The sequence below is a fragment of the Condylura cristata genome, unplaced genomic scaffold, assembly GCF_000260355.1.
Source record: "Condylura cristata isolate star-nosed mole 26May11 unplaced genomic scaffold, ConCri1.0 scaffold00013, whole genome shotgun sequence".
Lineage (NCBI taxonomy): Eukaryota > Metazoa > Chordata > Mammalia > Eulipotyphla > Talpidae > Condylura > Condylura cristata.
This window is the reverse complement of record NW_004567114.1, coordinates 7,668,754-7,681,817: the sequence shown is the minus strand read 5'-3', so window position 1 is coordinate 7,681,817 and position 13,064 is coordinate 7,668,754. Positions and strand designations below refer to the sequence as shown.

At 57.1% G+C, this 13,064-nt stretch overlaps 1 protein-coding gene across 1 annotated transcript in view; it reads left to right on the top strand.

Moving 5' to 3' along the window:
• Positions 1 to 12,495, top strand: part of RIN3 (Ras and Rab interactor 3) — a 75,744-nt gene extending 63,249 nt beyond the window's left edge. The window contains exons 8-10 of the mRNA XM_012724618.1: positions 4,927 to 5,058; positions 8,733 to 8,896; positions 11,495 to 12,495. Of these exons, the coding sequence (XP_012580072.1) occupies positions 4,927 to 5,058; positions 8,733 to 8,896; positions 11,495 to 11,812 (614 nt within the window). The 3' untranslated portion in view covers positions 11,813 to 12,495. The remainder of the gene's footprint in view (positions 1 to 4,926; positions 5,059 to 8,732; positions 8,897 to 11,494) is intronic.
• Positions 12,496 to 13,064: the final 569 nt, after the last annotated feature.

The window sequence follows — 13,064 nt, the reverse complement described above, 5'->3', positions numbered from 1 at the left end:
CCCACTCACCCACCCACCCATCCATCCATCCGTCCATGCATCCCTCCACTGTGTGTCATCCGTCTGTCCACCTATCCTCACACTTCCTGTGTACCTTGGTCCTAGATGCTCTATGTACTGAGGGTGAGTTCAGGGGTAGTTGGAAGCACAGGCTTAGGATTGTGGGAGCCTGTGGCAAACACAGTGTGATGAGACCCAAGGAGCTGGGCCCCAAAGCCCTTCCTCAGGAGGTCAAACCAGATTCTCGAGAAGAATTTCAGGTGAACAAAAAGAGGCCATAGGACTTTCCTCACCTGTGAGCTACAAAGCCAAGGGCAGGAGGCTCCTTCCCTCCTGTCGCCAGCCCTCAGACCTGGGCCCCGGCTGGACTGCCTGGCTGAGCATCACTGTCAGGGTCACCCTTGGCACTAGAGACACTTTGGAGCCAATAATTCTGTATTGTGGGGGTGCATAATCCTGTGCATTTTGCAGGTGTTTAGCAGCCTCCCTGGCCAGATGTCAGGAGCGGCCCCAACAGCCTGATGTTGTTAGACTCGCCTTGTTCCCTAAACCACGATCAAACCAGGGGAGAACCTCCAGGGTTCTAATCATTAAATCATCAACACAGAAAACATCCCTGAGCACAAAGTCAGGTTTCCGCAGGGAGTCTGTAGTTGTGTCTCAGGCGCATAAAGGTTTTTGGGAAGGCAGTCTCCAAAATGCTCTGATTCCGTGCAAGGAGGGGAACGGGAGCCTTGAAACAAATACTCAGCCTCAGAGCACAGCGAACAAAAGGGAGTCTCCTTTCTCAGTGGAAGCCTCCCTGTGTGTCACTGCGCAGACTTCTCACCAAACCCAAGCGCAGCCGGTGACTGTCCGCACGTGTCGCTAGAGGCAGGCTCAGAGAGGTTCAGCCCCGCCCCGGGCCACACAGCGTGGAGGACAAGTGTGGCTGCACTCCAGCCTGTGGCTTCAGCTGTCACGTCACAGGGGAAAGACTGAGGCCCTGGAGAAAGCAGATCGTAGGTGCCGAAACAGCTCACATTTCCACAGCACTTTTCTGGTTCTGAATCACCTTCAGTCCTTTTTTCATTCTGTTCTCTTGAGAGCCCTGCAGGCTGTTGGGGGTAGGAAGGGGGAGGGGGCCCCCCCCCATGGCACCAGCCACATTGTCCCAGGGAACATTAAGCAGGTGTGTGTGTGCAGAAGCAGGTGTTCCATAGACAAACGCGAGGAGGTCCCCGGTGCAGGCTGCATCCAGGGGTCCACAGATGAGGCAGCGGGGAGCCACTGGCCTGCTCTGTGCCCACGAGCGTGTCCACTTCACGTCCTTTGCCCGCTCCTTGGGGTATGACCCAGAGCCCCAACAGGTGCCGGCCTGCCCAGGCGCAGGCAGGGAGCAGCAAGTCTCCTCAGAGGGGCTGCTGGATTCACACTGAGCTGTCATCTCCTTTCTAAGCTCTTTCATATCCTTTCTTCCACTTGGATTTCCAGGCCCCTATAGAATCCAGAAAAGTCAGATCTCAGGGTCTGGGCACAGGGTCAGATTTGGGTTAAGCATGAGTGAACAAGCAGGTGTCCTGACTCGCACTGGGAACCTCTCACCGGGACCCACAGCTCACCTTCTGCAGACTTGAGGATACAGCTTAGTGCTGCTAACATCTAAGAGTTTAAAAACCTGGATTTGTTTCACTCTCACCTCCCAACGCAGGAGGGGGCGACACCACTCCCCTCCCAGGTCCTCAGAGACCCAGGCTCCCCCTCTTTCGTTGCTCTGCCTTCCTCAATATTTCTTCCTAGAAAGCTGAACACCTCAGTTCCCTGGCCCCGTCTCCACCCCCCACTCCCAAAGCCAGAACTTAGCTATTTGGCCCCAAGGGGAGCTGGGAAATGTGGTCTTTCTGTTGGATGACTTTGTCCCGATGCAAGTCAGCTCTGAAAACAGAGACTGGACCATGAGGGAGGAGGGCCACTGGATAGCATAGCTGAGCAGCCAAAGGGTACCGGCCTCCTTGGGGCTTTGACCCCAAAGTCACAGTCCCTGGCCTGGCTGAGAGGGGCCGAGGGCAGGGGCCTGCGCTGACTCTGCCTGTCTCGCTCTGTGCACGGCTCCACGCCGATGCCCGCTCGTCCCTGCCGCCCTTTACCCAGCACCCTCCTGTGCCAGCCACAGTGCTCAGTGTGCCTGCACCACCAGATGTGGGTGGGGTAAGACCTCCGCCTCAGATGCAAAACTTAAGGGGATGCCCCAAGCCTCAGTAATTAGCATAAGTACTTAGAAGTGCATCATATGTATTACACACATGTAAATATATATAAACTAGTCACTACGTTATATGCATGGGCACATTTTTCAAACCAATTCAGTCATTCTTAGAACATTCAGAAAACTATGTGGCCAAAACTATTTTTATCCCAGAGTATTTTTTTGCTGCAAAAGGAACACCATACCCACTGTATAATCAGCCCCGGCCCTGCCTCCCTCAGTGTGGGGCACCCACACATCTGTTTCTCTCCCTATGGGCATTTCACTAGAAGTGAAATCATATACTTTCGACAAGGTGGTCTCTCTCTTTTCTTTTGTTTAATGTATTTTTAAGATGCATTTATTTATGCAGAAATGGGGTACAGGTGAGAGGTGCAGAGGCGGTGAGAGGATTTCCCAGAGACAGAGTAGGGAGCAGAACAGGCAGATTGACAGAGTGTATTGCTAAGGGGAGCAGCGGGCGGGCCAGGAGAGGTCTGCCGCGCCATGTCGGTCACCTCCCTGGCCAGGATCAAACTCGCGCCGAAGCGGCTGCTGCTAGCTTCACAGTGCTATGTTCAACCCATTTTTTTTTTTTTAAATCAACAGTGTTTCCTTGTATGGATAGACCATATTTTACCAATCCATTCACCAGCTGATGAACATTCTGGCCTTTTCTGCCTTTTGGCCACTCTGCCTGACGCTGCAGTGAATAACTGTGCACAAGTCTGTGTGAGCAGGTTTTCACTCTCGCAGTCGGGAACTGGGCGGAGGTGTGGAGTCGAGTGGTCAGATGAAGTAGCACTTTAATGCAATGTTTTAAAAAATAAAAAACAGAACAAAAAGATCTCTGAGGAACAAAATAGCAACAGCTGAAGCAAAGACAGGCCTCTGTTTTATGGCCCTGTATTATTGTGCAGTAGTCATTTCCACCCGCAGGCTGCCAGGGCCCACATGAGGCGACCCCGGGTTTATATACAACCTTGCTGTGGTGGCGAGTCAAGCTCTTTTCCTACTTGGTTCAAAATGAGAGGATGTCTTGATGTGGATAGGAAGACACACTCAGGCCCCAACACAGTGCTAAAACCACACACATCATTTCATTTACTCCTCAAAGTTCATGTCACTGTCCCAGCTCTGTGCCAAGGTTAGAGAGACCTCTTAGGGTCAGAGCTAGTGAATGGGAACCCAGGCCCAAGGTCGGAGGCCCAGCTCGCCACCAAGGCCTCTCTCGCCTTTGATGTGTACAGACGAAATAGTCATCTGAGCGCCTCACCTCAGTTCTTTCTTTAGCAGTGTGGGTCATATAACATTCTAAGATAAGCACAGACATTGTTAACCATGAAGCTTGCTGCGCTCCCCTGGAAATGCTTGGCCTCTGCCCCATGGGAAGCCAGGCAATGGGAACCACTAAGAAGACGTGTGCCCCATGTATATGCAGGGACTTGCCAATCGTGTCCCCCCAGTGAATCCCCCATGTGAAAGTTTTATTTTAACCTTAGGGGTTGGAAGTACTATTTGGCTCCCCCAAGAAACAGGTATATTTTTTTCTCCTAGATAATGAGAAGGCTGTAGTTGTATTTTCCCCTTCACCTTGGCCACCAGGAAACTCAAAGCCTCATTTGTGGCACTAAGAAGTGTGGGTTCTTGCTTATTTGTGTTTTTACCGTTCTTAAAGTATGCAACACCACAGATCATGTATATATATGTTCACATTGTCATTTAGACCTTATTGTTTTATCTTGTGAATTTTCCCGTCATCGCCTAGGTATTGTATAAAACATCAAGTAGAAAGACACTTGGAAAGAATGATACATTGCTTGGCCTGTGTTTGGGCTAACCCAGCACACAAAAGGCCACAGCTCTGGTCCCGCTCTTCTGGGCTCCCCACGCCCAGGCCTGGTAACATCCCCCAGAGTCTGGAATCCTTTCTGGGAGCTCTGGCTTCCCTTTACTAAGAAGTGGAAGAGGGCCACACGGAGCCTGCACGGCCCTTCCCACTGTGCAAAGGGGCTCAGCCCAAGGTTTATTCTCCCAGGCCCTGCACACCAGTATGCCAACCCAGGGAATCCAGGGCCTGGCCTGTCTCTGTGGAATTCTCCCCTCTGGGTCCCAGCTGGGTTTTGCGTTGCCGGTTGGTCCTTTGTTCCATCTTAGAGACCCCCCTGCCACCTGCCTCTGTCCCGCGAAGCGGGCTCCTGTCTCCACTATTAGCGCCCAGTGAGCTGAGCCCAGGGTGCACCTCCCTCTCCAGGAGCAGGAACTGTGTTCCCTGCAGAAGTTTCCACTACAGGAAACCCAAAGAATTAAGGTGGAAGGGTGTCCAGCCTGGTGCCTTCAGTGGAGGGAGGGCTTCCTGTCCGAACTGGCTAGGGGAAGGGGCACAGGGAAACTTCCCAGGAAACCCCCCTGTTTTCAGCTGCCTCTAAGTGTGTCTGTGTGATGTGAAACTGACTGTCAGGCACACAGCAGAGGGGAGCTGGAAAGGGAGGGGCCGAGACCTGCCCCCCTGAATCCCAACTGCATCTCGAGCTTCCCAGAGAAGGCGGATGGCCGGGTCATGCTATTCGGGAGTCATGAGAAAGCGGGAAGGTCGCCCTCTGTGGGGTGACCACCTGGCCCCTTCCCCAGCTTGGGGCCAGCTCCCAAGGCAGCCCCGCACTCCCAAACTCACCACCGGTCTCCCTCTTTCCTCCTCCCAGGAAAGCCCTACGGGGCCGACGATTTCCTGCCTGTGCTCATGTATGTGCTGGCCCGAAGCAACCTCTCTGAGATGCTCCTCAACGTGGAGTACATGATGGAGCTCATGGACCCCGCCCTGCAGCTGGGGGAGGGTGAGTCACCAGCCCAGGCCCATGCCTGCCTTCACCCACCTGGCGTGCTGGGCAGCCCAGAGGGCACCACTCAGATGCCAGACCCCACTGAACCCGGGGAACCTGCCCAGGAGACCCACGTGTTATTCGGCTGCCTCTGGGAGTGTCTGCAGGTGTGCGGCCACTGCCGCGGGAACTCACAGACTAAAGGAGAGCGGGGCCAGTGAGGAGACCAGGTCACTGCTGCTTGACAAGTGCTGGGTGGTGGAAAATCCAGCGGGGACAGGAGAACATTGTCCCGGCTGTGCCACCGGGGAAGGCTTCCTGGAGAAGGGGACACCCGCCTGGGCTGAGCGTTGAAAGATGAACTGGAGCTAGTCTGATTGTGACGCAGGAGGCTCCTTCACAGAGGGACTGCAGGGCAGTGGCAGGCAGCAGCCCCGAGGGTTCTCAGCACCAGGCCCCCACCCCAGCCCGGGGCTTCAGTCAGTGGGAGGAAGTTAATTATGGGCCCAGGGCTGCCAGGAGGATGACGGCATGGGTGTGTCTGCTCCACCTCCCTTTGGTTTCCCTTCCCCTTTCCTTTCCTCCTTCCCACCACTTCCTCCCACCCACTCAGCCTCAGCCTCCTCCACCAAGAATCCTAAAGGTGCAGCCAGCCCAGATATTGGCTCTGAGGCAGCGTGAGCCTTCAGGTGGAAACAACACCCTCGAAGGATGGAGAGAACTCGGCCCTCGTCCCCTTTGGGCTTGTGGTTCATGAGATAAGCGGATCCTCTTTGCATCTGTTCAGCTTGTGTCAGCCTCTGGGGTGACAGTTCGGCGTGGCTGTGAGTGCTGGAAGGCCCCGGGAGCGTGTAAAGGCACAAAGTTTGCTGCCACATAGAACTTTGTCTTGTGCTCTGGGGCCTCCAGTGTTCTTTTTTCCTCATTAGTTAGGCCGTCTGGACAACCTGCCTTCCGGAGGGTGTGGGAATTCAGAAGCGGTCGAGGGTGATTGCTCTGGTTTTCTGTTACCCGGTACATCCAGCCCCCACCTACCCACCCAGCCACCTCTCCACCCCCAGCTACTCCCTACTCAGTCATGCACCCATCCATCCGCCCACCCGTCAACCCACATACCCACCCATCATCTCTCCATCCAACCAGTCATTCTTCTACCTGTCCATCGACTTGCCCAGCCATCTGCCTACACATTCATCAGTCTGCTCGCCCATCCCCCCTTCCACTACCCTCGTACCCACCCCTCCATCCCTCCACTCACTCATTCGCCCATCCACCAAGCAGCTACTCAGTGAGCCCCTATGTTGTGCAGACACTGACTTCAGGACGGGGCAAGACAGGCAAGTCTGACAGTCTTGTGAGAGTGAATGGACCCCACACTTTGGGGCCTCCACCTCAAGCCTCCCAGGTCTCCCCAGCCCTGCACAGGCACACGGAAGCACTGCGGGGTGAGGGTGTGGCAGAGGCAGCATGGACCTGTCTCCCATGGTGTTGCCAGCCTGAGGGGAAAAGAATGGGTGGAAGTGGGAGGTAAGGAGTTTCCAGCCCAGGCACTGAGTGGGGCTGGATTCCTGTCCAAACCCTGAGCACCCCGTTTCCTAGGACAAGCCCTGAAGAACTCCCTCATGGGCTCCTGCTCACTTCCCTTTCCCCTCAGCTGACAGCTGGCTCTACAGGGCTCAAGCCTCAACAGGCAGCGAGTCTTTGCTTGGAAGAGAAAAGCGGGCTCCCACAGGCGCCGTGAGCGGGGTCGCCTGCCACCTAACGGTCACTGCAGGCACTGCATGGGCCCGTGTGAGCGGCTGTCTCCGGGAGGGGAGTGGTCCACAAGGGGGCTGAGGCAGGGACGGTCTCTGTGGGGGTTCTTCCCTTCACCAGAGAAGGTGAGAAGCCTCCAGAGCACCTCCCCTGGATCACCTAGCCTCCATAAGTCACTCACAAGAAAGAAGCAATACACCTTATGATGTTCGTCACGACAATATGGCGGAGAGGGGGTGGGGTTTGCAGAGAGGAAACTGAGGCAGAGAGGTCAGTAACTCGCCAGACGTCACAGGGCTGGCTGCTGAAGGGCTACAGCTGGACCCTGCTCTCTGACTCCAAAACGGAATATGTTTCTGCACACTGCACTCTTACTCGTGGGGGAGCTGGTGGAAACCACCTTGGAGTACCCCAAAGAGGCCACTGCTCCCCAACAGCAAGGTGGAGTACACAGAAGGTTTCCTGGAGCAGGCGGGCTTTGAGCTCAGCTGGAAAGGGAGACGCAGACCAGTTTAGTGGCTCTTGTCTCATGTCAACCTTGACATACTTATTAAAACAAAACAAACAAACAAACAAAAAAACTCCTTCCTACACTGCTTTCTGCATGACTGTGGGTGACCCATGGCTCTCAGCCCCTCATCTTCCTCCCCACCCACCCTGGCTAGGGTGCCGGCTTCTCCTCTGCTGGGACCTGCAGGTCTATTAGGCAGCATCATCCACCCAACATAGAGGTTAGGGGTGCTTCAGGCTACAAATAACTTCTATTTGTAGTTACTTCTATTTGTAACTAATAACGATGTAATCAGAGTGGGAACTGGTATGTCTCTTACATCAAGAAATTCTGAGGTGAGCGCTGATAATGAGGGCAGTTTTAACCCCACCACTGGGAAACTGTGGGCCCAACTCTTCCCATCACTCTGTGTGCTTGTCACCTCTGATCACAGAGGGCTGCTGTTACTCCAGGCTCACCTCGATATTTCAGGCAGGAGGAAGGGGGCTGGGGCTGAGGCTGGGCAAAAACCCAGAGGGATAGACCAGCTGAGACTGTCCCTTTCAAAAGGCTTTCCTGAAGTTTCCATCCAGAGACTTCCACTTATATCTAAACTAGGTCATCAGAGCCGGGTCTCCTGCCTGTACCCAGAGCAGACCAGCAGCTTGTAGATGTTACTCCATCCCCCATCAGTCCCAAAAAAGTAAAGTTCGGTTGTTTAGGAAGAGAAGATGGCCCGATGGGATTTGGGTGGTCACTAGCATTATGACCTCATTACCACAGTCTTGGCTCAAAAAGGGTTGGGAAAAGGGGGGTGTGGGGGTGAGACCCAGACTTTCAGCCACGTACCTCCACAAGGCCCTAACAGGTGGGACGGGTGACCTATGTGTGTCCTTACCTGACTTTTAGCTTAAAACCGCACGTCAATTTTGCAGCCTGGAGCATCTCAAAACTTACATTACTTTAGGAAACACCAGATATGAAGAATTCGTGTGAATTAATTAAAGGGTTCTTAAATGAGAAATGAGCCATTCAGCCCTTCGCTTACCTCAAATGTTTATTTAAATGTGTGTAACAGTATAACCTCAATTAAAATGCTCCCTACATCTTTTAAAATTGCTCTGGAGGGGGGAGGTTCGTGTGTCTACAGTGAGAAGGCTCCGCCCACCCAGGTCTCCCGGCCGCACCTCCCCCCCATCTACATCAACTTCTTATAGAGCCTCCAAATTTTAAAACTCTCTTGAAAATTAAACCTTCCTTTTGCAACTGAGTTTGACTGCGGCTTACAGAGGAGCCCGGAGTGGGCTTTGCGGGATCCGGGCTTTTCCGGTGCAACCCGGCGGGCGGGGGCGGGGCTCGGCCGTGGCGGTGGGTGGAGCTTGGGCGAGGGGCGGGGCTCTCTGAGCGCCGCCTCCACGCAGGTTCTGACTGTCCGACCCCGCAGGTTCCTACTATCTGACCACCACCTACGGCGCCCTGGAGCACATCAAGAACTACGACAAGATCACGGTGACCCGGCAGCTGAGCGTGGAGGTGCAGGACTCCATCCACCGCTGGGAGCGCCGGCGCACGCTCAACAAGGCGCGGGCCTCCCGCTCCTCCGTGCAGGTGCGGCTGGGGCCTGCGGGTGGGCGGCTCCCGGAACCCAGACACCTCGGCTCTGCCTGCGGGTGCAGGGACCTGCCACCCACTGGCCCACGCCGGCGGCGCGGACACCAGCTCCTGCCTGCCAGTGCGTGCCCAGATGTGCGCTGGGTTCCACACAGGGGGCCTCAAAGTATCACCAGCTTTCCGTGGCTGGGCAGACACCACGAGGTGGAGGAAAGAGGCTTTTTTCCAAGCATCCTTAGCACCTACTGTCTTGGTACACAGGTAGGGCTGGAGATAGACCTATAAGTCATTGCAGGCCAAGCTTGGGGGTGCGGGTAGGGGGCCTGATCCACACACAGCCTTGACCTTTGGTCCCTGGACAAGTGCAGCGGCTGCCAAGAGTCCTCCTTCCCCTGGTCTGCCCCCTCCAATCCAGCCACCTGTCCCTCCCCACCTCTACACAGACTCAGTTTCCAGGCACTGATGGCCTGTGTCCTCCACACTCCCATCGCCCCTCGCACCCCAGAATACATCGTCAGGCTACCCCCAATTCCAGAACATGCTGACTCATTCTGCCCAGACTGGCGTGTCTCCCCTTCTTCACTGGCTGCCACTGCTTCCCTGACAAGTCTTCCTTCACGTCACCAGCGCCTGGTCGCCTGTGGCTTGCATGGGCCTTGAACCTTCCTCTGCTTCCTGCTGCGCTTCCCCGTGTGGCGCCCATGTCACCCCCATATGTACATCCATGCCTGCAGCTGTGCCTTTGCAGACAGGACTCAGGGACCCGAGCCGGATCCCGGAGGAAGCTGGACTCGGGCATGCGCAGAACAGAGGGCAGTGAGCCGGCAGCGTCTGGAGCTGTAATCAGCTATGGAGACGCACGCCCACCGGGACCCAGCACACACTGGGCCTGAGCCCCACTGTTGGCTTTCAAGATGGCTGAGCCCAGGCCTTGAAGGCTCGAGATCCTGCCTGCCACTCGGGGACTCGGGTCTTCTGCCAGCACAGGTGGACTGGGCCAGGTGAGCCCTGGCCATAATACCAGCGCCTGTTCTGGGGCTGCTGGTGTAGGTCCCGTGTTCCCTCTGCTCTGTAGTCAGTGACAGCTGGATAACATTTTAGATGTTTCACTTCTGTCAATTTCCATAGTATAGATATCCTCACTGTGGCCAGTATCAGGCTACTAACTTGGCTTCATTGAACTTGGGAATTGAGAAATATCCACAATTGATTTTCTGAAGCCAGTATAAGCCAGCATATGTGGGTGCGAGTCAGCTCCCGCCTCCTCCAGGATACCTGTCTCCCCACCAACTCTGGGCATCTGGGCACTCCTGGGTCACGCCTGAGCGGGAACTCCTTACTTCTCGCTTGCACCCTTCAGGGTCCCAGGGCTCAGCCAGGTAGGGCTTCTGGGAGACGGACAGCCCGCCACTGGGGAGGCAATGCTCAAGGAAGAGCTCAGAGATGGGGAAAGGAGCCTCCTCAGTCTCATTTGCGGGGTGTGGGGCGGGCACCACAGTCCATTCCTCCCAGTGCCTCCGCTGCACCCCATGCCCTAACTCACTTCTCCCGCAGTGAAAGCTCAGAGTTAGAATTCTCAGCAGGTGCAAAGGGCACTTGTGAGGCCTAAGCAGGAGACAGGGGGAGACTGGGCTCTCGCCTTGCAGGAAGAAGGGGCGATTCTAGCGACTGCTAGCGCCCCTGTCCTCCCCGCTGCGGCCATCGTCAGCTGTGCTGTCACCATGCTTCCACAAGGGGGCAGCCGCGCACACCATTTCCTACCTGTCCTCAACGGGCTTGAGGGAGAAGGCGCTGTTTCTTTGAGCTACTTTAACACGTTTCCTCGAAACCAAGGTGTGAGGACTGGCAAAGTCCCCTACTGTCGAAATAGAGGCTCAGAGAGGTCCAAGTCACACAGTGAGTGGGGGCGGATTCAAAGCCTGGCGAGGCGCCTTCCAGGCCTGACCCTCCCTCGGGAGCTGGTGGGGCAGCGCCTCCGCGCGCCGGCTGCGTGTGCAGGTGCCCCAGGCCCAGCCCCGCAGGCACCGCTTCCCGCTCGCCCACCTAGCTCACCTAGCTCTTCCCTTCCCTGCTTGCCTGCTCCTCCCGGGAGCCCCCAGGCTCTTCCCGCCGTTAGGGCTGAACTACTCCACCTGCGTTAGGCAGCCCCAGCTGGTCCGTGGGGTGCAGGGGCGGGGGCTACTCCTCAGGTGTTATTGATGCCGCCGTCGGTGATGCCCAGCACTGCACCTGGGGTGCAGGGGGACTCGGGGAGGCAGAGACGCCCGCCAGGGGGTGGCAAACCGACAACCAGCCGCGGTCTGGCCGCCAGGGGGCGCGCTCGCCTAGTTGCCAAGGCTGCTACCGAGTCGGACCCCTCAGCCCCAGGGATCCAGCCCCCAGGGACTCTGCCTCACCGTCGCTTCTGCAAGCCCCGCCAGACCGAGAGGAGCGTGGGGTACGGGAAGTGCGCGGGACTCGTCCACGGCCACTTAGCGCCTCACCCGCTCCAAACCTCCACCGTTGGGGTGCGGAGACCCGACGCCCGCTCGGGCCCCTCCCCTGCCCCCCACCCCACCCCCGGTGACCCCGAGCCCGCTCCCTCTCTCCCCGCAGGATTTCATCTGCGTGTCGTACCTGGAGCCCGAGCAGCAGGCGCGGACGCTGGCGTCGCGGGCGGACACGTTGGCCGAGGCGCTGTGCGCCCAGTGCGCAGAGAAGTTCGAGGTGGCGCAACCCCAGGACCACCGGCTCTTCGTGCTGGTGGACGGGCGCTGCTTCCAGCTGGCGGACGAGGCGCTGCCCCACCGCATCAAGGGCTACCTGCTGCGGACCGAACCGAAGCGCGACTTCCACTTCGTGTACCGGCCCATGGACGGCGGGGGCGGCGGGGGGCCGCCCTGCCTGGTAGTGAGGGAGCCCAACTTCCTGTGAGGACGCTGGCTGACGCCCTGATGGGCCAGGCGAGACTGGGCTCCCCCTCGTCGCCCACCCCATCCCCCCACCCCCTCTGTGGCTGGCGCAGGGGCAGCATGCAGTCCGAGCCGGCCCAGCCCACACGGCAGGGTGATGGTAACACCCGCACGCACGAGGCGGTGGCCCGGCTTGCTTCCTGGCGTCCTGGCCTGAAGAGGCCAAGTGCTCCCTGAGAAAGGGAACCCAGGCTCCGAGGGAAGAGGCCCTCCAGACAGCTGCTCCCCGAGCTACAGGTCACCCCTGTTCACCACCCGCTGTGCTGGCCACCCTCTCCCCTCGGCCTGCCCCATTTCAGCCTTTCCCAGAGGCCTGATTTCCCATACCTGGCCACAGCTACCCCCCTGAGCTCCCAGAGTGGGGCTGGGGTGTGTGGGACCCCCCAGGGGTATCTCCGGGTATGTGTCGAGGAGATGGGTCCCCATCCTTGCTCCGGAGCCTGCCCTCAGCTACCAGTGCACAGTTCCAAGGGGTCCCCCCGACACACCTGGAACACACAGCATGCCCGATGGGCAGCTCCATGGACAGACCGAGCCGCCCCCACAGAGCAGCCCTGACTAGGTCGGGCTCGCTGGACACAGCCCAGGAGGTGGCGATTGTGCAAGAAACTCTGTGGGAGAATTTAATAAAAGCCTTTTTGAAAATGGCATCTCCTTTTCTGAAGGGGCCGAGCTCTGCCCAGGCAGCCATTCACAGCCTGTGCCCCTTTCCAGCGAGGGTCCGGAAACCCCCAACACTTCCTGCGAAAGGCCTTGGCCTCTGCCTTCTCAGCCTGCTCACGCCCCGCCTCCCACCATCCTTCATTTCCGGTATTTCTACCTCTGTATCACATCCAGAATGACCCCACACCTCCTGCTTCTGCGACCTACCCCAGGAATATCATTCCCGGTAGAACTGGTCTGTTCGAACTCCCCTGCACTCTTCAGCACCCACTTCCTCCAGGAAGCCTCCCCTGACTTCCTAGTCTGGCCAGGTAGCCCTCACCTATGGCCCGGTGGCCCCTGGGCTTGTCCCTCTGACGAGACCTACCCTTTGAGTGGCGGTTGTCTGCTAATACTTCTGTTTCCTTCACCAGATCTGGGCCATTCGTGTCCGAGTCCTCAGCATTGATTGCAAATACACATCTGCTCCATGCCAGCACTGTCATAGGGCCAGGAGAACAGCAGAAAACAAAACAGACAGCTCACATGAAGCCGCAGGGCTCCCGGACTTA